This window comes from Euprymna scolopes, chromosome 38 (genome assembly GCF_053919585.1).
Source record: "Euprymna scolopes isolate OS-2025 chromosome 38, ASM5391958v1, whole genome shotgun sequence".
NCBI classification, from domain to species: Eukaryota; Metazoa; Mollusca; class Cephalopoda; order Sepiida; family Sepiolidae; genus Euprymna; species Euprymna scolopes.
In genome coordinates this window covers 56,155,984-56,180,927 of record NC_136519.1, presented here as the reverse complement: position 1 = coordinate 56,180,927, position 24,944 = coordinate 56,155,984, and the positions used below count along the sequence as shown (strand labels likewise).

General features: G+C 31.3%; 1 protein-coding gene across 2 annotated transcripts in view; it reads left to right on the top strand.

Moving 5' to 3' along the window:
* Positions 1 to 24,944, top strand: part of LOC145263159 (cyclic GMP-AMP synthase-like receptor 1) — a 171,591-nt gene that overhangs the window by 130,546 nt on the left and 16,101 nt on the right. For both annotated transcript variants that reach the window (XM_080120165.1, XM_080120164.1), the window contains exon 2: positions 16,647 to 16,878. In XM_080120165.1, the coding sequence (XP_079976291.1) occupies positions 16,674 to 16,878 (205 nt within the window). In that variant the 5' untranslated portion in view covers positions 16,647 to 16,673. The remainder of the gene's footprint in view (positions 1 to 16,646; positions 16,879 to 24,944) is intronic.

Sequence of the window (24,944 nt, the reverse complement as noted above, 5' to 3'; positions counted from 1 at the left end):
TTAATTATCAACCAAGTATATTTATTGATAAAAAGAGAATGTAATGGACATGTTTATTATAATTTATCAATATTAAATTGTTATCATGAGAAACCAATGGAAAGCGTGAATGTTATTTGGTGTTTTTAAAAAACAGCTACCAATGATTGTAACCAGTGATATTTGTGTATGCTAACAGTGCAAATGTGGTGGTGAAATGAATTTTTGTTTATTCTTCACAATATAAAATATATACACAAAACTAAAACATAATTTACGGTTAGTTAATGATAAGTTTAGGTTAGAGAATTAAGCAAAATTATAGATACCTATTGTTATAAAGCACCAATTCATGTTTGGTATATCAATCTACATGTTCCTTGTAGCACCCTAGAGGGGTAAATGAGAGTCAACAAAATGAAATAAAACATAGTATTTGAAATAAAATGAAAAAGTGCTTGAAAAGTGAAATATGCTGATGTTTACTATCTAAAACATTGCGTTCAATGCAATTGAAACTTATACTATATTGGTGGACTAAGAATTAAAGAAATAAAATTGATATATAAAATATTTAGCATGAAGAAAAACAAATATAAGACAAAAGGGGAAAAAGCAGTAACAATCATGTGCTGAAGTTCATTGAAAATAAATCGTTTGTCAAAGAAATATAATGAAAATTCTCAGAGTGAAAAAAAAATGGGATTTTTACAAATCTGGTTTCCAAGTAATAGGAAACATGTACAGCTTCATTTTAACGACAAAATGTAAACTGTAGTAATGGTAATGAGAATGTTGAAGGAAATTGGCAAAAAATTGTTAGTCAAATGTTGATCAAATATTATAAGTTTGTGTGATATGCATGAAACGTTTAGAATATGATCTGCTCTCATGCTGAAAGCAAGTAGAGAAACATTGTGAAAAAATGATGTAAAGCTAAGCTAAGCAAACGACCAGTGAATGGAAATGTTTATTATAATGTATCAAGATGAACATATTATCATGAAAAAGCAAATCGAAATAGTGATAGTTATTTGGTGCTTATACGAAACAGGTATCAAGTATTGTCACAAGTGAATTTATTGATGTTAACAGTGCATGTCACTAAAAATAATGATGGTAGCGAAATTAAGTTTTGTTAATTCTACCCAATATAAAATATATACGCAAAACAAAGTAAACAAAGTTACGGGTTAGTTAATGATAAGTTTAGGTTCGAGAAATAAGCAAAGGAAAAGAAAAAAAAGGTACATGTGTTTATATTGTGTAAAATGTTAGTCTGTAAATATTTCAAACTATCAACACTGGTATGTGTAAATCCTAGATACCTATTGTCATAAAGTACCACTTCTTGTTTGATATATCACTCTACATGTTCCCTGCAGCATCCCAGAGAGTTAAATGAGTGTCCACAAAATGAAATAAAACATAGTACTGGAAATAAAATAAAATAAGAATATGTCTGAAAAGAAATAAATGCTGTTTACTATATAAAAAGTTGTTTTCAAGTGTCAAATGGAATTGAATCTTATACAATGTTGGTGGATTATGAAATTGCATGAATGAAATAACATTGGAGAAATAAGAAAAAAGTTTATATATACAATATTTACAAATGTAAGATAAAAGGTGAAGAAGGGCCAAATCCGAGATCTATAAATCGTAAATTTTCAAAGTGAAAACAGATATTTTTTTTTTTTAGATCTGCTTTCCAAGTAATAGTAACCATGTACAGCTTCATTTTAAATGAAAACTGTACTAATGATAATGTTCATGGTGAAAGGAAATTGGAAAAAAATTAAAAATGTCAGAGGTAAAATGTTTGTGTGGTATGCATGAAACACGTGTAGAAAATGATCTCATGCTGAAAGTAAGAGAAACATAGCTAAAAAATTATGTAAACGCAATAGTAAAATCCTCATTTTTAGGAACATAGTGTGGGGTATGTTGTTTGTTTCAATTGAGAAAGGAAACTTTAATTTATACAATTCGATGTTATAGATCACAAGTTTTATTACAATAAACATTGTGTTCTCTAATTATCAACCAAGTATATTTATTGATAAAAAAAGAAAAGTAATGGACATGTTTATTATAATTTATCAATATTAAATTGTTATCATGAAAAACCAATGGAAAGCGTGTTGGTTATTTCGTGTTCATAAGAAACAACATCATGGGTTGTCACCAGTGATTTTATGTATGCTAACATTTCGCTGCAAATGTAGCTAAATGTCTTTTTGGTTATTCTACACAAAATAAAATATATACACAAAACAAAGTAAAAGAAATGTCAGGGTTAGTTAATGATAAGCTTATTACCAAGAAATAAGCACAGAATAAGGAAAAGAAAGATACATTTGTTGATATTGTGTCGATTGGTGAATTTGTTGGTTCATTTTGTTTTATGACATATCAACACTATATCAGGTTATTTCATGCCCAATCTAGTGACATTTTTTTTTTCCTAGAATATATTTGTTTATTTAATGTTGGTTTCTATTTAACTCATAATTGGGACCCTAACAGGTACTACTACTCCAGATCAGAGTGGACCTGGTAGCAATAGCAATTAAATGGTGGCTTCACACTTCACAAAGCCCCATGTTTGGATACAGTTTATGGTCATATCCAGGACCTGGTGAATTTGTAAATAATTGAAACGATCAACACTGGCGAGTTAGAATTCTACATACCTATTGTTATAAAGTACCAATTTATGTTTTACATATCACTCCACAACGTTGCTGCAGAATCCAGACAGTTGTAAGAGTCTCAAGAAACTGAAAAGCTATTTAGTACTCTTAAATAAAATAACATGCATAAAGAAATCCTAATATAAGACAATAGATGAAAAAGCAATAAAAATTTTGTGTGGAATCAAGTGAAAACAGTTTCTTTGTCAAAGAAGTTGCATGAAGATTCTCAGAGACTTTTCCTTCCTCGTTCCCTTCCCTTTTGGTGGAAGGAAACTTTCACAGTGGCTCAGAAGGTGGGCTGAGCACACTTCCTACAAAGGTGGGATGGGTAAATTTCTTTTTCATTTGGTTGCCTGGAGGACAGGCTTAGCCCCCCCCCCCAAAAAAAAGGTTGGAGCCAGGGAACTTCTCCTCCCAGAAGGGGGAGGGGGGCCCGGGAAGGCTTCTCTTCCCATATTTTTTGTTTTGTGTAAGGTTGATCTCTTTCCAAAGGGAGTAAGAGGATATCCCTCTCTTAGGAGGAGAGCGAAGGCTCCCTGGGCCTCCCATCCTCCTTCTGAGAGAAGTTCCCCGGCTTCCACATTCATTGCTCAGCCCGCCGTCCAGGCAATCAGAGTCTGATTGTCTGCCGTATATAAAAAGGCGATTTTAGCTTGTCAGGCGGTATGCTCTGCGTAGACCATTTTTCTTCCCCCTGTTGACCTTCCCTCCCTGTCATACAATACGCTTAAACAGGATATTTTAATTTATGCAGATTCCATATAGACTTTTAGTTTCCCAGGGTGTATACCCTCCGTTGACCATTTATGTTTAAGAGTTTTCCTTGCCCCTTCTCTGCCCCAGAATGGGAAGGGAGCTCTTTCCCACTGTATGGGGGGGGGCGGCTTTCTTTTATGGTTATGTGGGGAGCCTTACCTTAACCCCCCTTAAGGTGGTAGGTCTTTTTTGTAAAATTGTTAGTCAAATGTTGATCAAATATTATAAGTTTTTGTGATATGCATGAAACATGTGCAGAATATGATCTGCTCTCATGCTAAAAGCAAGTAGAGAAACATTGTGAAAAAATGATGTAAACCTAAGCTAAGCAAACGACCAGTCAATGGAAATGTTTATTATAATGTATCAACAATAACACATTATCATTGTTATTTGGTGCTTATACGAAACAGGTATCAGGGATTGTCACCATTGATTTTATTTATGTTAACAGTGCATGTCACTACAAATAATGATGGTAGCGAAATTAAGTTTTGTTTATTCTACCTAATATAAAGTATATACACAAAACAAAGTAAACATCTGCTGAATTTGATAATAAGCAGCAGAATATTTCAAAACATAAAAATGTGAAACATAACATGAATACTCTTCATTGTCACTTGAAAACATTGGTCTTGGTAGGCAGTTTATAGTTTATAGCTGAAATAGTGGTCTTGGTATGGTGTGCTTAATATTATTGTATGCAAAATTTAAAAACACAAAAGAGGGTACAATCAATATTGAAAAAGTAACATCTGTCACAGAAAATAGTAATTTATAAATATCAAAAGGAATATTATTCTGTACTTAAAATGTTAAACTTACTGTTAACAATAATTTAAAATGGTGATCAGGATGAGTCCAACAACTTAGTCCTTGAGCTTTCTTATTGGTCATAGTAAAAAGAAATTGTAGTCTTTCAAGTTTGTTGGTCGCATTGGGATTCTTGGAATGTATCAACAGATTCCTGCATATGAATCTTTGTTAATTTCACACAATACAAAATATATATACAAAACAAAGTAAAGCATAGCATAGGGTTAGTTGTGTCCTCTAATTATCAACCAACTATTGCTAAAAAGAGAAAAGCACTGGAAATGTTTCTTATAATGTATCAATATTGAATTGTTCTCATGAAACACAAATCGAAATAGTGATAGTTATTTGGCGCTTATAAGAAACAGGTATCAGGGATTTTGGTGTATCAGATGTTTTTACAGTGAACTTAACTTTCAAGAAACAAATTGGTATGCAATGACATAGGCTAAGAATCTTAGACAAAATATATTCAAATGAAAAAAAATGTTGAACACTTATAACCTTGTATGGACTATCAAAAACATTTGTAAAAAATGTGTAAAGAAATGTAAAAAAAAATGATCCGCTCTACTTGATGACATCAAGCACAGTAATATTTTAGTGAAGAAAATATGAAATTGATGTTCAGTGATTAGTTTGGATGAATGAGAAAATGTAATTGTTTGATGCATAAAAATAACTCATTTGCTGTATTTAATATTAAGCAGCAAAATATAGTGATTTGAATATTTAGGAAAACATCAAACCAGATTATGTAAAAAAAAAAAGATGAAATTAGAAAATATATATTTTATGCTTATGAGTTTTGCCAATTGAAACTTTGTGGCAGAAATTGGGTGATTACCAAGTAAATTATTTCAATGTTTATTATAATTTCTAATTAGTGACTTGTTATCATCAAAATCCGCCCCAAAGAGTGTCCTTTCTTTTATTAGGTATCAGAATAGGTATCCAGATTTCTACTTCTATACAAATGTGATATTGTAGTACAGTAAATGTCAAATTGTTTTTCAAGTATTAGTTTGTAACGTTTGTACTGACTTCATCAGATGTCATGTAAGGAACTGAATTCTATTTAAGACTTTATCTGAAGTGTTTTTATTTTGGTAGATCATGTGTGATTACGCTGTAGTAATTGCGCTGATAGCATGTTAACTACAGATGACAAAAGATAAATCAATTTCTGATTCAGCTACACAATATAAACTAAAGGAAATCAAATTTGCAAAATAAATGAAAAATGTAGTTATGGGTTAGTTTGGAGTTAGAATAAAAAGCCAACAAAACAGTTAGTTTATATTGTGTAGACTGTTTAATTAACTTTGTTCATTTCTGATAGTATTGAGAGTGGTCAATGAAAACCTTAATTTCTGACAAAATACTGTAATTTTCTTGGATACCCATTCGTAAAAAGTACCTTTTTTGTGAAAAAAAAAACACTCCCCAGATCACCTTCACCACCTAAAACACAAAAACAAAAATATCTTTATTCTTCAAATATTGTGGTTGACTGGAGGACGGGCTGAGCACTCCCAAAAAGGTAGGAGCCAGGGAACTTCTCCTCCCAGAAAGGGGGCCCGGGAAGGCTTCCCTGTCCCCATATTTTTTTTTTTTTGTATGTAATAATAAACACATTTTATTCTACTTTAAATATTAATATTTATTTTTAATAATAAAAACAATTTTATTTGAATATTAATATGTATTTTTAATAATAAACTCATTTTTATTTTAATAATTATTTTTAATATTAACTCATTTTATTATTGTAAATGTTAATATTTATTTTTAATAATTATTGTTATTTAATAATAATATCTTCTATTTTTTTACTGTTTATGTATAACTTTTATCGACTTTTTCTTTTTTAATAGCATATTCTTTAAATGAATAGAAAAATAATTTCCCAAATTTTAGACCCCGGTTATTTGGATGATAGTCGATAAAAGTGATTAAAAGAGAGATTCATGAACATTAACGTTGTCATATAAAAAGAAAATGCTAATAAGAAGTGTTTTTAATCAATGTAACATATTTATTCAACTCTGTCATATATTTGTTTGATGACAACTTTTTCGAATCTGTGTACAGTATAAACGATATACTTACATAGGATTTTGAAAGCATTTAAACTGTCGAAGAGTTTTATTATAAATAAAAGAGTTTAGTTTGTTGAACTTAATGGACTTTTTTGTTGTATTTATTAACTGTTTATTATTTTTATCAAACAAAAAATAGAATTTTTAATATATAACAAATAAATGTTATCAAAGGCAAGATAAGCTACTTTTCTATCCAACTGGATATATTTTTTGTGTTTTTATTCAATGTAACATATTTATTCAGCTCGAAAAACATACAGTGTTTAGCGATGTATTCGAAAAATGTACATGGGGGGGGGTTCGTGAATTAAAAAAAAAACGGTAGTCTAAAATATTAATTTCGATTTATTGGAAAGAACATAAAATTTCACATTGACCCTGAAAATATCGTAAAAATTGAATCAATAGAAAAATTTTAATAGATTTTAAAATTTAAAAAATTGTATAATATTGAGTTCGGAAAATTCATTACTGTTTTAAAAAAAAGAATATTTGGGTTTGTATTATTGTACACATAGATTCAAAAAAGTTGTCAAAAGACAAAGATATAACAAATATTTTTAATAATTATTGTTATTTAATAATAATATCTTCTATTTTTTTACTGTTTATGTATAACTTTTATCGACTTTTTCTTTTTTAATAGCATATTCTTTAAATGAATAGAAAAATAATTTCCCAAATTTTAGACCCCGGTTATTTGGATGATAGTCGATAAAAGTGATTAAAAGAGAGATTCATGAACATTAACGTTGTCATATAAAAAGAAAATGCTAATAAGAAGTGTTTTTAATCAATGTAACATATTTATTCAACTCTGTCATATATTTGTTTGATGACAACTTTTTCGAATCTGTGTACAGTATAAACGATATACTTACATAGGATTTTGAAAGCATTTAAACTGTCGAAGAGTTTTTTTTATAAATAAAAGAGTTTAGTTTGTTGAACTTAATGGACTTTTTTGTTGTATTTATTAACTGTTTATTATTTTTATCAAACAAAAAATAGAATTTTTATATTTACATGGACTGTTTTTCTAACATCGAAATTTTAAAATTAGTTTTATTTAAAAAAAAAAAAAAGACTCGCCATTAGTGGACGGTCAAAAGACAAATATATAACAAATAAATGTTATCAAAGGCAAGATAAGCTACTTTTCTATCCAACTGGATATATTTTTTGTGTTTTTATTCAATGTAACATATTTATTCAGCTCGAAAAACATACAGTGTTTAGCGATGTATTCGAAAAATGTACATGGGGGGGGGGTCGTGAATTAAAAAAAAAAACGGTAGTCTAAAATATTATTTTCGATTTATTGGAAAGAACATAAAATTTCACATTGACCCTGAAAATATCGTAAAAATTGAATCAATAGAAAAATTTTAATAGATTTTAAAATTTAAAAAATTGTATAATATTGAGTTCGGAAAATTCATTACTGTTTTAAAAAAAAGAATATTTGGGTTTGTATTATTGTACACATAGATTCAAAAAAGTTGTCAAAAGACAAATATATAACAAATAAATTTTATCAAAGGCAAGATAAGCTACTTTTCTATCCAACTGGATATATTTTTTGTGTTTTTAATCAATGTAACATGTTTAATCAGCTCGAAAAACATACAGTGTTTACCGATGTATTCGAAAAATGCCAGCCGTTGTTATTTCAGCTAGAGCCGTGTTGCCAAGGTACATTCATGTGCCTATCAGGGTTGCCAGCTTGGCTTTTTTTTTCAATTCTGATAATTTTATATAAATATTTATTAAATATAGATTATTAAAGAAAAAGTTACAATAAAGTATTTGTTGTATATGTTGTAAGATACGATGTTGTAAGATACGAAACGACGGCTTAAATTAAATACATGTCATATCTCGGTGCTGGTCGGCCATTTTGGCACTCTCGTCTAGGTCGACCGAAAATGCTATTAAATATACTAAAAATTACTGAGATAAAAGTATAATAAATACGTACGTGACAAACTGTGTGTGAGAGAGAGAGAGAGAGAGAGAGAGAGAGAGAGAGAGAAAGAGAGAGAGAGGGAGGGAGGGAAGAGAAAGCGGTGTATATTGAATTTTGTTCCTTTTCGAAGCAGCACAAAACCGGTGCATATTGAAGTTAGCAATTAGATTCGCCACTAGTGGACGTTGACGTCACGTCACGTGACATGACTAAGCGTTTTTAAACGAATAGAAAAATAGAAAGAGGGTGATAGAGAAAGTGAGAGAGAGAGAGAGAGTGAGAGAGAGAGACGGTGTTGGTTTTACTCCTCCCCCCCTTCCAGCTTAAGAGGTATGAGGTCACGTGGTAATATACAAAATGGCTAAGTATTTTACATTACATAAATATTACGATATTTTTTATTATCGTCTAATATTTTGAAAGGTGAATTTTTTTATTCTCGTACATTTTTTCCTGACATTTTTCGTTAAAACTCTTGTATAAATAATATTTTTAACCAGGTAATCACGATGGAATCATTGGCATAAAGTTTTAAAAACGATATAACTGAGACGAAGAGAAAAATGCAAAACTATCGGAGAAAGAACTTTTTATTAACAATTGTTCGCCATTAGTGGACGTTGACGTCACGTCACGTGACATGACTAAGCTTTTTTTTTTTACGTATTAATTACATTGGATCATTCAAGAATTACGTAATAAAAAGCATTACAATGACAGTTTTTTTTGGGACCCCCTTGGAGATAACTGATACGTTTACCCCTTTCTCCTCGTCCGTTTGACGTGAAATTTCGATATTTGTCATCCGGGACACGGGGCTTCGATATGATACCAAATTTATCAAGTCTGGTTGTGTCTTTCAAAAGTTTTAGCGTTACATACAAACATACAAACTCACAGATTTTTGGGATTTATATATATAGATGATGATGATGATGTAGTGGCCTTTTCCTAGATACCTATTTTTATAATTGTTTCAGTACATTGCTACAAAATGTGACATTTGTTGGCGTTTGTAAAAAAAATCATGAATGTGCTTATATTCCAAAAAAGAAAATATCAGTGCACAGTATTGAAAGTGTTTGAGATTCAAAAGTCTGTAACATTTCTACTAACTTCATAAGATGTCATGTGAGAAACTTAATTGAATATCAAGACATTATCTGAAGCGTTTTTATTTTGGTGTAACGTATGTGTTTACAGTGAACCTTAACTTTTAATAAACAGATTGGTATGCAATGACATAGGCTAGGAATCTTAGACAAAATATATATAAATTGGAAAAATGTGTGAACAAATGAAAAAAAATGATCCGCTCTACTTGATGACATCAAGCACAGTAATATTTTAGTGAAGAAAATATGAAATTGATGTTCAGTGATTAGTTTGGATGAATGTGAAAATGTAATTGTTTGATGCATAAAAAATAACTCATTTGCTGTATTTGATATTAAGCAGCAAAAAATAGTGATTTGAATATTTAGGAAAACATCAAATCAGATTATGTAAAAAAAAAAGATGAAATTAGAAAATATATATTTTCTGTTTATGAGTTTTGCCAATCAAAATTTTGTGGCAGAAATTGGGTGATTACCATGCAATTTTATTTTGGTAAAATTCTTAAATTATTTCAATGTTTATTATAATTTCTTATTAGTGACTTGTTATCATCAAAATCCGCCCCAAAGAGTGTCCTTTCTTTTATTAGGTATCAGAATAGGTATCCAGATTTCTACTTCTATACAAATATGATATTGTAGTACAGTAAATGTCAAATTGTTTTTCAAGTATTAGTTTGTAACGTTTGTACTGACTTCATCAGATGTCATGTAAGAAACTGAATTCTATGTAAGAAGACTTTATCTGAAGTGTTTTTATTTTGGTATATCATGTGTGATTACACTGTAGTAATTGCGCTGAAAGCATGTTAATTACAAATGACAAAAGTTAAATCAATTTCTGATTCAGCTACACAATATAAACTAAAGGAAATCAAATTTGCAAAATAAAAGCAATATGTAGTTATGGGTTAGTTTGGAGTTAGAATAAAAAGCCAACAAAACAGTTAGTTTGTATTGTGTAGATTGGTCATTTCTGATAGTATTGAGAGTCGTCAATGAAAATCTTAATTTCTGACAAAATACTGAATGTTTCTTGGATACCCATTCGTAAAAAGTACCTTTTTTAAAAAAAAAAAAAAAAAAAAACACTCCCCGGATCACCTTCACCACCTTAAAAAAAAAAACTTTATTCTTCAAAAAATTCCTGAATGAAATATGGGAAACATGTACACCAGAAACAGACTACTCTTTGAACTGATAGAGCCAGAGAGAACCCTCGATGTCAGATGTGACTGGTGGCAGTGAAAGTATTACACAGCAACAGAAATTCCACTCCATGAGGCAAAACTAGAGTGAGTCAGTAAAACAGTTCTTATCAAGATTATGTGGCCAAATTTTGTGAATTTCGAAATCAATGTCCAAACAAATTTGCTGGCAGCAAGTGAACTATTCATTAGTATTGGAGATTTGTCTTACTTAAGGGGGTGATTCATCAGGAATTTGTTTATGTTGGACTTGAAGACATCCAAGTTGTAGTCAGGTAGGAAACAGGCAAACAGAAGAGGGTTCGGTTAGTCTGCCTGGAGGCAACAGACAAGTCAACTCCCCACCTTAACAATGCCATATACCCTCTTGCATTATCTGGTGTACAAAGGTCGAACCAAGAAAAGGAGGCCAAGGCTCCTTCAACCCCAGAATACACCAAACATTGCAACAGATGGGAGATGTCACACTCTAGAGCAATGACACTATTTTTAACATGAGAGACGAGGCTACAAAATTGCTGCTACCTTCCTATTATCCACCCAGCAGAATTTGAATACTGCACAACATGATCAAAACCCAATCACCTCGACTTCTGTGTAAAAATAAAAAAAAATAAATATAAAACAAAAATTATTTTCTTTAATTTGTCTGGCCCACAATCCATTAAAATAACATAATCTGGCATGCAGAGTCAAACGAGTTGCTGACCCTTGCTCTAAAGAGTCAATGAGTCGAAAAGATTGCCTAGGAGTTGAACTCAAGTGCAACTTTTGCAAAGCGGTGAATCACCTGAAAAAGGTATATCATAAATTTGAGGTGTCCTGAACGGTAAGCACAAGCAAAGTATCGATTTAAAAAAATATCTTTATATACTTATTTTAGTCTTAAACAATTTCTTGAAAAGTGCATATTTAAGCATTAAAAAGTGAAAAAGAATAATTTGAACAACCAAGTGGTAATCCTACGATGATGCAAACCTTATGTTATATTACCTTTGCATTGTAATTGTTACGTAAAAAAATTCAGCAGAGTAAAAGAAATATTATTCATATTAAAAATTAGAATATTATAAAAAAATGGCTGAGAGAAAATTTTTAAGAAAAATCATGTTAACAAAAGTGTTTGTAAATCTTGTGGTAAAAACATTTAATTCTGATCAGTACAAGAGTAAAAGAAATATTACTTATATTTGAAATTAGATATTGTGGAAATACATTTAAACGTTTAGATCTTACATGAACCAAGTTGCAGATAATTACTCATATTTGAAATTAGATATTGTGGAAATACATTTAAACGTTTAGATCTTACATGAACCAAGTTGCAGATAATTACTTATATTTGAAATTAGATATTGTGGAAATACATTTAAACGTTTAGATCTTACATGAACCAAGTTGCAGATAATTACTTATATTTGAAATTAGATATTGTGGAAATACATTTAAACGTTTAGATCTTACATGAACCAAGTTGCAGATAATTACTTATATTTGAAATTAGATATTGTGGAAATACATTTAAACGTTTAGATCTTACATGAACCAAGTTGCAGATAATTACTTATATTTGAAATTAGATATTGTGGAAATACATTTAAACGTTTAGATCTTACATGAACCAAGTTGCAGATAATTACTTATATTTGAAATTAGATATTGTGGAAATACATTTAAACGTTTAGATCTTACATGAACCAAGTTGCAGATAATTACTTATATTTGAAATTAGATATTGTGGAAATACATTTAAACGTTTAGATCTTACATGAACCAAGTTGCAGATAATTACTTATATTTGAAATTAGATATTGTGGAAATACATTTAAACGTTTAGATCTTACATGAACCAAGTTGCAGATAATTACTTATATTTGAAATTAGATATTGTGGAAATACATTTAAACGTTTAGATCTTACATGAACCAAGTTGCAGATAATTACTTATATTTGAAATTAGATATTGTGGAAATACATTTAAACTTTAGATCTTACATGAACCAAGTTGCAGATAATTACTTATATTTGAAATTAGATATTGTGGAAATACATTTAAACGTTTAGATCTTACATGAACCAAGTTGCAGATAATTACTTATATTTGAAATTAGATATTGTGGAAATACATTTAAACGTTTAGATCTTACATGAACCAAGTTGCAGATAATTACTTATATTTGAAATTAGATATTGTGGAAATACATTTAAACGTTTAGATCTTACATGAACCAAGTTGCAGATAATTACTTATATTTGAAATTAGATATTGTGGAAATACATTTAAACGTTTAGATCTTACATGAACCAAGTTGCAGATAATTACTTATATTTGAAATTAGATATTGTGGAAATACATTTAAACGTTTAGATCTTACATGAACCAAGTTGCAGATAATTACTTATATTTGAAATTAGATATTGTGGAAATACATTTAAACGTTTAGATCTTACATGAACCAAGTTGCAGATAATTACTTATATTTGAAATTAGATATTGTGGAAATACATTTAAACTTTAGATCTTACATGAACCAAGTTGCAGATAATTACTTATATTTGAAATTAGATATTGTGGAAATACATTTAAACGTTTAGCTCTTACATGAACCAAGTTGCAGATAATTACTTATATTTGAAATTAGATATTGTGGAAATACATTTAAACGTTTAGATCTTACATGAACCAAGTTGCAGATAATTACTTATATTTGAAATTAGATATTGTGGAAATACATTTAAACGTTTAGATCTTACATGAACCAAGTTGCAGATAATTACTTATATTTGAAATTAGATATTGTGGAAATACATTTAAACGTTTAGATCTTACATGAACCAAGTTGCAGATAATTTTTCTGCCTGCAAGTACAAGGCACAGCCGCCAAACATGCATCACTTTGAGTGGAATGAGGAGTAATTTCAGTGACAGTGGAGGGAACAATGATGCCTGAAACTCATGAATGATTTGGACATATACTGAAAAAAAATATGTGAGCCAGTGCAGTCATTACATCCCTGTTTTTGCAGATGCAAGGGCACAGGCATGTTCAAGTGGGACCAAATTTCAGAAACTTCTAGGATACCCAGAGTTGTACCCATTGGATACACAGCATTTACACAAAGAAGTGTCTTATTTCTGCACATAAAGGTGCGAACAAAAGAGACACAACAATATGTGTCTAAAAACACATCTGGACCTTATTTGTCACAAATGGCCTTGAAAAACTTCTCTGCCTCACTATCACAGAATAGTCCTCAGAGGAACACAAAGGAATTGCAGATGCCCGCACAAAACGTCTGTCCTGAGGAAACCAGAAACTATTCCGTTCAAGCTAACAGAAGCCAACAGACATGAATTGGAACAATGTCTAATGGAAAATTTTAAATCAAGTGCATTCAACACATGTCCACATCAACCACTGCAAACAATGAAATAAAATCCTTAGAAATAAAATTTATCCTAGAGGTAACATTCAACACCAATTCACATAGAGATACTTGTTCCTCATCACTGGAAGAAAATGGTGCAGCAGTACATAAACAGAAATGATGCACTATGGATAATATGAACCGGTACTGGTAGGCACACTTACTACTTAGTGTTCAATGGTGGTGGTCATGCCAAAAAAGAATGGGTCCCCAAGATGCACGGTCGATCTACAGAAGTTGAATGATACCACATCACACCTCATTCCCATTCAATCAGGTTTCAATGCTACATCAGAAAAATGGTACTCGACACATGGATCCGATACCACATTTTACTGCCATTCCCAGATGCATGGGATGGTACTATGTTCATTACTGAGTGGAGATGATATAGGTACTGTAGGACTCCTCAAAGATTCCATGGATCAGGGGATAGATACATCTCTCAGTTTGATGATATCACTGTGAATATGGCTTCTAAAACCTGATGTATAAGCAACAATTTCCTATGGGAAGACTCAACAGTCTTCATTCTGGCACATGATTGACTACATCAGTTATTGTCCAAACAAGGGAATTGTATTTAATTAAGACAAGTTTGACTTTGCTGAAAGGTGGCGTCCGCAGGATTTCTGGTTACAATAAACTGTGTTAAACCCACGAAAAGAATGACTGAAGCTATCTTTCACTTCCCTAGTCCCACAAATATCACTGAGCTTAGATACTGGGTTGGACTCATGAATCAGATGTTGCATACCTTTTCACAGGCAGAAGTTACGACTCCCTTCCAAGAGTTATTGAGGGCAAATAAGAGAAAGTTCTGTTGGGATGAAACACTTGAATAGCTATTCCAAGAATCAAAGAGAGTAATAGTGAAGACATTGAGAAAGGTATCCAAACATTTGAAATGAACAGAGCGACAGATTACAGCAAAACAGAAATATTGTACTTTCTATTTTAGAAACACTGCAGATGTGAGGGTGAATTGAACATGAGTTGTTTAGGATGGTCACTGGAAACTCATACTGACTGGATCTCATTCTACAAATGGTGTAGAATCATGATATGCATCAGTGAAAAGAGATTGTGCATCCCGATACCTAGCGGGTACCCTACCAAAAAATCATGACCAAATGATTGACACTGCTATCAAAATGCCTTCACATCAATGTACAAAAGTGATCCTAAATTGAAAGCTGTTTTATGAAAAATGCCATCCACAGATACATATTGGTCACTAGTGAACCCTATATAACTCAAGAAAATAAATATCAATATTGTTGAGCATAATACTAATGAATGAAGCCATTTTGAATTAGATCTTAGGTGATCTAATGCAAAATGGCTTCCCCTAATCATGCAACGTCCTCCCATGCATAGTTTTAGTTTTCTGGCCTATACAAGAAGAATTATATTGCTTGGTAGGAGTTATTATCAAAGGCAATGAAATCCTGATACCTTGACAACTGTGCAGAGGTACTGAAATCTCTTCACTCCAAACATTAAGGCATAAATTGTATGATGATTAATGCAAGACAATGAAGGTTTTGGGTTGGTTTTTATGCTAACATTAAACAAACTAGATCTCAGTGCCATGCTTGCAACACGATTGCACCATCTCAGCCCAGAGAGTCCTTGATGCCACCAGCAGATCCAGAATTTCCATTTCAACAGGTGGTGGTTGACTTTAGGTTATTGTGCATGCTGATTGTATTGTGGACTGGATGAGTAGAAGTGGCCTTAATCATGTTGGACCACTTTCGAGTCCCACGAATACAACTCCACTTTGAGAAACAGTTCTACAACCATCATTGTCATACACTCTGGAAACTCTAAGTCGAAGACTTTGTCCAGATCCAGAATCAATATGGTAACTGTGATGAACATGCATCGAAGCGTTCAGAAATTGTATGCCAATGTCTAAGTTGACCCTACCTACAGCAAAAATATGCATCTAAGGGCCATAAAAAAGCCAATACAAGTCATTCGGAAAGTAACTGCCAAGGTTGCGCAGATAACATATCATGCCGAATCGTTGGAGGTGTTTGGGTTCGAATTGACAAAGTTGCTTAAGATTGTGTAGTGTCAAATCATTGGAGGTGTTCAGGTTCGAATCGATGGAGTTGTTTGGGATCCTATAATGTCGAATCGTCAGAGGTATTCGAATTTGATTTGGCAAAGTTGTTCGGAATTGCGCCAAATCTTCAGAGGTGTTTGATTTTGAATTGACGGTGTTGTTGGGTCACAAAGACAAAATTGTTCGGGACTGCCACGTATGATAACAATTATATATAGAAGAGACATGGGGGCAGCTATTTGCTTTTATGTAGATGTTAGCAACAAACTGGAAGAACATATTTTTCACTTTACATATAATAGAACTCCTATGAACTTTCCAATTATTTCCTATTCTTTATAACTTTAGATAATTCCTATTTGTTTATAACATTTCCTATAATTCTTTTATTCTTGTTTGCATTTAACAATCGAATTTCCATTTTGAATTTAATTTTTTATGCATTTATTTATTCGTTACTTTTTTGTTTTTATTTATCTTTTCAAAGGTTTTGAAGCCAGACGAGTTTGACTATATGATGTATCCTACAAATGTAAAATGTAAAATCGAGCCATATGATAAAGATCCCTGTTTTTGCCGTGTCTTTGTAACCAATAAAGATGGTTTGCCATACCATTTTCAAAACATATTAACAGCAGAAAATGAACTGAAGCCATCAGAATTTAAAAAGTTCACTTTCCCAGTATTTAAAGAGCTGGCCAAAGAAAATAGGCGTTTATGTAAGAAATATTCTTTTCTTTTTTTAATTCTTTTTTTACTTCTTAATTTAATTCTTTTTTTAATTCTTTTTTTTTTCTTTTTTAATTCTTTTTTTAATTTTTGTTTAAATTCTTTTTTCAATTCTTTTTTACTTCTTTTTTACTTCTTTTGTTAATTCTTTTTTACTTCTTTTTTACTTCTTTTGTTAATTCTTTTTTTAATTCTTTTTTAATTCTTTTTTTTACTTCTTTTTTTAATTCTTTTTTTTTAATTCTTTTTTTAATTTTTGTTTACATTCTTTTTTTTAATTCTTTTTTACTTCTTTTTTACTTTTGTTAATTCTTTTGTTAATTCTTTTTTTAATTCTTTTTTTACTTCTTTTTTTAATTCTTTTTTCTTTTTTAATTCTTTTTTAATTCTTTTTTTAATTCTTTTTTTAATTCTTTTTTTAATTCTTTTTTAATTCTTTTTTTACTTTTTTTTCTTCTTTTTTTAATTTTTTTTAATTCTTTTTTTACTTTTTTTCTTTTTCTAATTCTTTTTTACTTCTTTTTTACTTCTTTTTTTAATTCTTTTGTTAATTCTTTTTTTTTTATTCTTTTTTAATTCTTTTTTTAATTCTTTTTTCTTTTTTAATTCTTTTTTACTTCTTTTTTTAATTTTTTATTTACTTCTTTTTTTAATTCTTTTTTAATTCTTTTTTTCTTTTTTAATTCTATTTTTACTCCTGTTTTTAATCCTTTTTTTAATTCCTTTTTTATTCTTTTTTACTTCTTTTTTTAATTCTTTTTTTAATTCTTTTTTTTCTTTTTTAATTCTTTTTTTACTTCTTTTTTTAATTCTTTTTTTAATTCTCCCTCAAACAACCCTTTTTTACATTTGTTAATACAACAAATATATTGTATTACACTTGTTAACATAACAAACATATTGTATTACATTTGTTAACATAACAAACATGTTGTATTACATTTGTTAACATAACAAACATATTGTATTACATTTGTTAACATAACAAACATATTGTATTACATTTGTTAACATAACAAACATGTTGTATTACATTTGTTAACATAACAAAATATTGTATTACATTTGTTAACATAACAAACATATTGTATGGCATTTGTTAACGTAAGAAACATGTTTTATTACATTTGTTAACATAACAAACATATTGTATTGCATTTGTTAACATAACAAACATATTGTATTGCATTTGTTAACATAACAAACATATTGTATCACATTTGTTAACATAACAAACATATTGTATTACATTTGTTAACATAACAAACATGTTGTATTACATTTGTTAACATAACAAACATATTGTATGGCATTTGTTAACATAACAAACATATTGTATTACATTTGTTAACATAACAAACATATTGTATTACATTTGTTAACATAACAAACATATTGTATTACATTTGTTAACATAACAAACATATTGTATTACATTTGTTAACATAACAAACATATTGTATTACATTTGTTAACATAACAAACATATTGTATTACACTTGTTAACATAACAAACATATTGTATTACATTTGTTAACATAACAAACATATTGTATTACATTTGTTAACATAACAAACATATTGTATTACATTTGTTAACATAACAAACATATTGTATTAGGAATAAAAATTACATAATTAATGAAAATACATATTTAAAAACTTATTTAAAATCATATTAACATTTTATCAGTTCATAACATTAAAAAAAATATGCAACATTTTATGTCAGTGACTGAAGAAAAATAAATTTTTGATTTTCAAGATATTTTTAAAGAAAAAGAGAAAAAATGTTACCAGCAGTTGTGCATATAAGAAAGGATTGAGTCTGGAAAGGTTGTCATGAATGTATTGATTTTGCGAGTCTACAAATTGGCTTCGGAAAAGAAATATTGTTACTGGGGCCATGATCATCAAAAAGTGTTATGGGTTCCTAGATATGACGACCATATCAGACACACTGTTACACAGGCGTCTTGATTTTGAATGATGGTCACTGTTAGATAGTGCGATCCGAAAAGCGGAATTGGCGCTGGTGGTGTTTTTTTTTAAATCGAAAAAAAACGACAAAATTTTTGTTTGTTAAATATGGAAACATGCAAAATAAGGTCAATCTTTTTTAATTTAAACAAAAAACACTCACGTCTAAAAATAGAAATCAGATGAACAATACATTGAACGTCTCGGTCGATATTCGATCATTCTATGTCAACGAAATAGATTATCTAGCAGATCGAGTTACGCTTATGTCTAGGTCGGAGTCTCTGGACGAACGTGACAGAAATCATATAAAAAAATGTGCAGATTTTAGCAGGAGGGTAGTCGGCCAGCGGTACTGGTGAAGAGACAATCACCTCAAGTTGAGTAAGTCGCGCCTTCTGGTCCCATCCTTAGAATCGAGACGCCTAGCAGTGTTGATTGCCCCCCCCCCGGTTCTTTTCTACATATAACAAGCGTTGTTGTTTTTTTTGTGACGTTATCATCATCACCAACACCACACGACAAAACGTCTTAACACAACCAGAGCCTGACTGAGTTATACCAACTTGTTTTGAGTTGTTTTTACTGTAGTGCATGGAGATCATTAGTAAATCTCTTTAAGTTTCTATCTTTGAAAGAATTATCAGATTGGCTAAAATATATAAGTGATGAAATCGATTGGAATTTTATTGCTTTTATCCACAGAACAGACTAGAAATGTCTGTATTTCACTGACTAAACAGAAGCAATGATGGATTTGTCTGCTAAAATGCTATTTATGTCAAACTTCTAAAATATGTTTGACTTTATTTTACATATATCCTAGAAGAGTACTCTCCAGAATTGATTAAAATAATTTTTAAAACAGTAGATTTTTGCACTAAAAATTAAAATTAAATATATTGATACATAATTTTGTGTTAAAAATGTTTATTTTCATTTTAATCAAAATTCATGACATGATTTTGAAAACATCTAAAATTTAATGCTTCAACTTTTAAGGGGTTTTAAAAAGAATTGAAATCAAAGAACTTTTGTTTAATTAATGTTTAATGATTATGGATCAGATTTAATGCAAATCTGAAATATTTCCATTTTTAAATTAATGTTATGTCCATAGTATGTCCACTGAAAACGCTTTGAAATACATGAAAGAAAGTAAAATTTGGTGAATATTAATTAATTAAGGTAAAAAAAAATTGTGGATTTTTATGAAGAGCTTTTATACCTTTTTCAGAAAACTAAATTAAATCTTTAGACAATGTCCCCACAAAAGGAAATTCCTCCTTGCCAAATGGCCTTGTGGCTGATCTCCCGTTACTCAGGTCAAGAACTGACTTCTAACTTCTTTGGAACTGTGGCTCGTGATGTCAAGTCTACCCGGTGTCCTACGCATGGATTCTCAATGAATATATGTTGAATTCTGCTGAAAAGCAAAAGCAAAGCTTGCATGCATGCCGGAAAGACAGACAAAATCAGGGTTTTCTAACTACTAAAACATTTCTAACTACTAACACATTTCTAACTACTAAAACATTTCTAACTACTAAAACATTTCTAACTACTAACACATTTCTAACTACTAAAACATTTCTAACTACTAACACATTTCTAACTACTAAAACATTTCTAACTACTAAAACATTTCTAACTACTAACACATTTCTAACTACTAAAAAATTTCTAACTACTAACACATTTCTAACTACTAAAACATTCCTAACTACTAACACATTTCTAAGTATTAAAATATTTCTAACTACTAACACATTTCTAACTACTAAAAAATTTCTAACTACTAAAAAATTTCTAACTACTAAAACATTTCTAACTACTAAAACATTTCTAACTACTAACACATTTCTAACTACTAAATGATTTCTAACTACTAACACATTTCTAACTACTAAAACATTTCTAACTACTAACACATTATTAACTACTAAAAAATTTCTAACTACTAAAACATTTCTAACTACTAACACATTTCTAACTACTAAAACATTTCTAACTACTAACACATTTCTAACTACTAAAAAATTTCTAACTACTAAAAGATTTCTAACTTCTAACACATTTCTAACTACTAACACATTTCTAACTACTAACACATTTCTAACTACTTACACATTTCTAACTACTAAAACATTTCTAACTACTAACACATTTCTAACTACTAACACATTTCTAACTACTAACACATTTCTAACTACTAAAACATTTCTAACTACTAACACATTTCTAACTACTAACACATTTCTAACTACTAACACATTTCTATCTACTAACACATTTCTAACTACTAACACATTTCTAACTACTAACACATTTCTAACTACTAAAACATTTCCAACTACTAAAATATTTCTAACTACTAACACATTTCTAACTACTAAAACATTTCTAACTACTAAAACATTTCTAACTACTAACACATTTCTAACTACTAACACATTTCTAACTACTAACACATTTCTAACTACTAACACATTTCTAACTACTAACACATTTCTAACTACTAAAACATTTCTAACTACTAACACATTATTAACTACTAAAACATTTCTAACTACTAAAACATTTCTAACTACTAACACATTTCTAACTACTAACACATTTCTAACTACTAACACATTTCTAACTACTAAAAGTTAATTTCACAAAAATTACAGATCTTTTTTACATTGTTTAGTCACCAAAACATTTTAAGGTTCACAAATCTCTTCTGCTCACGGGATTGCTGGTCAGGATGGCAGAGAGGGGGTCGTCAGGCGTTTTAGGAGCTGTTTCTTCTCGAGATTCAGTGCAAATCTGTCTGTTTTGAGTGGGTATTAGCTTTTTATTGAAGGGTCACAGGGTGGGTCGGTTGATCCACCCAACCAATCAGACCTGAATTGCATGTGTGCAATTCAGCACTATGACCAGAATTTTGTAATCTGAGACCAAAATGAAATCATTTTCAAACGACTTAAAGAGGTCAACCCCGTCATTCAGAAAGCCCTCGTCTGAAACAGGTGTCCTCGAGGCCACGATAGGTCTGGCTTCATCTCCACATTGTTCTGACATTTCCAGTCTCCTCATTCTCAAACAACAAAACACATGTCTGGTTTTAACAATAAAAAAATATATATGTTTTATTTCAAGTATTTTCGATACCCGCCATTGTCCAGGAATCAATTCGACAATCTTAGCCTATTTTCCCGGTCTTCCTCAGGTCCCAGGGGGGTCTCAACCTCTCCAATGGGGAGCAAATCGCTCCCTTAAGATGATCATGTTACATTCGCCCCCTTAGAGATATTGCTTAGCATAGAACCAATAGGTCTAATCTCAACACACCGCTCCGACCCTCTCACAGCTTGCCACCAGACACACCTCCCTCTCTCCATGGTTGGTTTACCTGTCAAGAAAAGATAACATATACACAGTCTGACAGCCACTCTTCAACAAGGGTTCTCCCCCTTTTTTCCATATAAAAGTTCATAAGAAATAATAAAATGCACTGTCCGATTCAGGGTAATTAAGTCTCTTTTCTTTTCATCATGAATTATGAAAGCGTTTGTTTGTCCTTTTTCTTTTCCCAATTTACAGTAATAACTAAAAAAAAGAATCACCATTTATAAATGTCACTCACAGGGTTTTTTTTGGGTTTTTTTTCAGTTTATGAATCCTGTATTTCGTAGTTATCAACTTATTTAAAATTGTCATTCTTTTTTTTTAACTCACAAGAGTTATCTCCCCTGTTTAAAAATTTTTATTGTTTTTTTTTTCAAAAAAGAAAGTTACTCGAATTTTTTCATCAAGGGTTTACAAAAGTTATTCCCCTTTTTCATAATTTTTTTTTTTTTCAGAAATTCAGTCACAATTTATAAGATTTTCTTTTCACAGAGGTTCAGTCATTATTCACAAGACTTTTTTTTTTAAATAGAATATATACAACCCTAATCAGGGTAGGACCTGCTTTTTATTTAGCTAGGGAGGATTTCTCTCACCTTAACCAATTGCAGTTGAGGTTTCACCTTATAATTCACAGTTCAGCCCCTCATAAGCATCTTGTTGAATTCAGGATTCTTCTCACCTCCTTCAATTTGGCAATTCACAGCTCAGCGTTCTGCAAGAATTTTGATAAAACAAAAAGAAAAGGAAAGAAAAGAAGAGAATTCTTCGAGTCATCTTTCAGTTCCTCTGATTGGGAAGGTTTTTGGGATGCACATCGGTTTCGTTTGTATCAGCATCAGGAACCGCATTTTCCGGAATCACAGGCAGCTTTGGACCAGACTCTCTCGCCCCCCCCCCCATCTGTGCAACCAGCCTCAAGATGCTTTATCGCCTCGTTTCCTCCTCATATTCGTTCTTTTTACACACCATACAATCGCCACCAACAACACACATATCATTACTAGCGTGCTCACTCCCACTCCTGTAATCACTACCTTACAAAGTGTATCCCGAGATTCCGTAATCTCAAGACCGTCTAATCAGGTCTGCAATTCACTCAAATCTATTTGTCTAACTCCTCCCAGAGCTTTTGGTAACCTAAGTCGGGTACATGGCAGTGATCGACGGATCAGGGGATCCCAGAGGTTAGTAAGGTTATTCAATTGGACATTTGTCCACTCTACTTCAGGTGCTTTTAATAAATACCATTTCTCAACTTGATAATATGCAGGTAACCCTATGCCCTTTCTCTGGGCTTCACATCCCCTTCCCAGTTCTACCAAAGTTAAAGGCAGGCTCACCTTAATTATTTCAGCAGCTGTGTTACCACATACCTTGGACAATTCTATTGCCTGTTGTGTGTATACCAACCAGGTGCCTTCGGCTACTCTTACAGCCAGTGGCAAAAGACCCTCACTTGCCACCTCAACCTTGCAGATGGGATTTATTACTCTCTCATCCCCCTGAAACAATCCCAACAAACACAACTCATGATCTCCAGTTAAATATAACGGACTTTGTGACCGGCAAATTCCAAGGTCATTAATCCGGCATTCTCCTGCCTCTCGCTGATTCAATAGCATAAATCTTTCCCTTGCCATATTAAACGCTACATATTCTGACTCCACCCTGTAACTGACTACCAACCCCAACTTGGGTGTGTCCAGTGGATAGGGTGGAGTGATAACTTGATAAACCTCATACTTGGTTCCTCAATCCCAGAGGGGCACAGACACAAACACTTCTAACCATGTACTGCACCCCAGGGTGTTATAATATTCCTACAACCCTTCCTTAGGGCTAGCTGGAAGTTATAGATACGATGGTAATTTTTTTGTCTTATATCCTCCAAAACATTTTGCAGCTGATCCGAGCTTATTATACTGGGGGACAAATGTCCCAATGCTTGACCATCCAATTGGGCCCCTATATAGGTGGTCCACTCAACCAATGACTGCTCGGTCTGTTGTAAACATTACAGCATATGCATTAATTGTAAATATCTCTGTAGGAAAGCTTCCCCTCTTGAAAACTCAGTTTCAATTCGGCTAGACACATTCTACAATTCCTCATGTAAAGTTTCTAATTGATTAATAATAATTTCTAATTGATTAAAAATATCATTAAGGCCTTCCCTATTTTCTTGCATTTCTACTCTAGTGATATTTATTATCGATAGCCCCTCCTTGGTAATTTGTGTTAATGTTTTCTGCCCTCTCTCTAATTGTTCTATTCGTGTCCTTATTAACTCGAGGTACTCTTCCATAACCACTCCGAATAATTCCTCCAAAGCTTTGCTTATTCTTGGTATAACTGCTCTCTTAGGCCTCGGTTCCAGGTTCCTAAATCTCTGATAATCGTTCCTTTGATCAGTCCACCGGCACCTTAAAATGCACATCTCATCCTCTAAGGGACTCAGTATCTGCATATATTGCCCCACTTGTTCATAGGTACTAACTAATTGTCTTCTTAACACATCAAACTGATCAATTCCCCTCCAATGAGCACTAAAAAGAAATGGTTTGGTCAGCGACTCAACTGTCCAACTGATACACCAATAACAACGTATGGTAGTTGGGTGCGTCTAACAACTGTTGTGGCTGCCAATAACAAAATATATAAAGAAATACAGCCACACCTA